Source organism: Egretta garzetta, unplaced genomic scaffold, assembly GCF_000687185.1.
Source record: "Egretta garzetta isolate BGI_Z169 unplaced genomic scaffold, ASM68718v1 scaffold486, whole genome shotgun sequence".
Classification (NCBI taxonomy): Eukaryota; Metazoa; Chordata; class Aves; order Pelecaniformes; family Ardeidae; genus Egretta; species Egretta garzetta.
Window position 1 is genome coordinate 1,065,388 of NW_009260126.1, and position 778 is coordinate 1,066,165.

The 778-nt window shown below is 56.3% G+C and overlaps 1 protein-coding gene across 1 annotated transcript in view; it reads left to right on the top strand.

Annotated features, from left to right (window-relative positions):
- EMX2 (empty spiracles homeobox 2) overlaps positions 1 to 778 on the top strand; it is a 7,333-nt gene that overhangs the window by 3,841 nt on the left and 2,714 nt on the right. Inside the window, exon 2 of the mRNA XM_009641414.2 lies at positions 344 to 561. Within this exon, the coding sequence (XP_009639709.1) occupies positions 344 to 561 (218 nt within the window). The remainder of the gene's footprint in view (positions 1 to 343; positions 562 to 778) is intronic.

Here is a 778-nt window from a genome sequence, read left to right on the forward strand (position 1 = left end):
GGGCGAGGGGAAGGGGGGCAGCTGCGGGATGAAGCCGCCGTAGCCGGGCTCTGGCCAATTCTTTTGCTTTTTTTATTCCCCCCCGCCCCCGTAGTGCTCCCTCGGTTGTGTTTTAGCATCTGATTTTCTCCCAGTCCTCTCTTTCCCCTGCTCATTCCCGCCACCTATTTATCGAAGGAAAATTTAATTTAAAAAAAAAAAAGCGCTGAAAATAAAAAAGAAACTGTAGTGATTACTCCTGCGGGTAGTGGTGGGAGACCAAAATTCTTGCGCTTAAAAAGGTCTTTTCGAGTGCGTTTGAGGAAGGTGTTTTGCTCATCTCTTGCTTTACCCCGTTGCCCAGGGAATGAAACCAGCCCGGAGAGCTTCCTATTGCACAATGCACTGGCCAGGAAACCCAAACGGATCCGTACAGCTTTCTCCCCATCCCAATTACTGAGACTGGAACATGCCTTTGAGAAGAACCATTACGTGGTGGGAGCAGAGAGAAAACAGCTGGCACACAGCCTCAGCCTCACGGAAACTCAGGTAAGGGGGAAGCGGGCAGCTGGGAAAGCGAAAGTGCTGGGATCTCCCGGGGAAAAACCCACCCGGCCGGCCCGGAGATGCGGGCAGAAATGCGGGCGAATTCTGGGGTTGTTGAGGCCTCCAGAGGCGAGCCGGTGGGGCTGAGCGAGGGGTCTCCCCTCGCCCGGGTGGTATCAAATACTCCCCCGTTGGCGGGAGGCATCGCATGTGCGGGGCCGCGGGGAGCGGCGGGGCTGGGGGCACGGTTGGG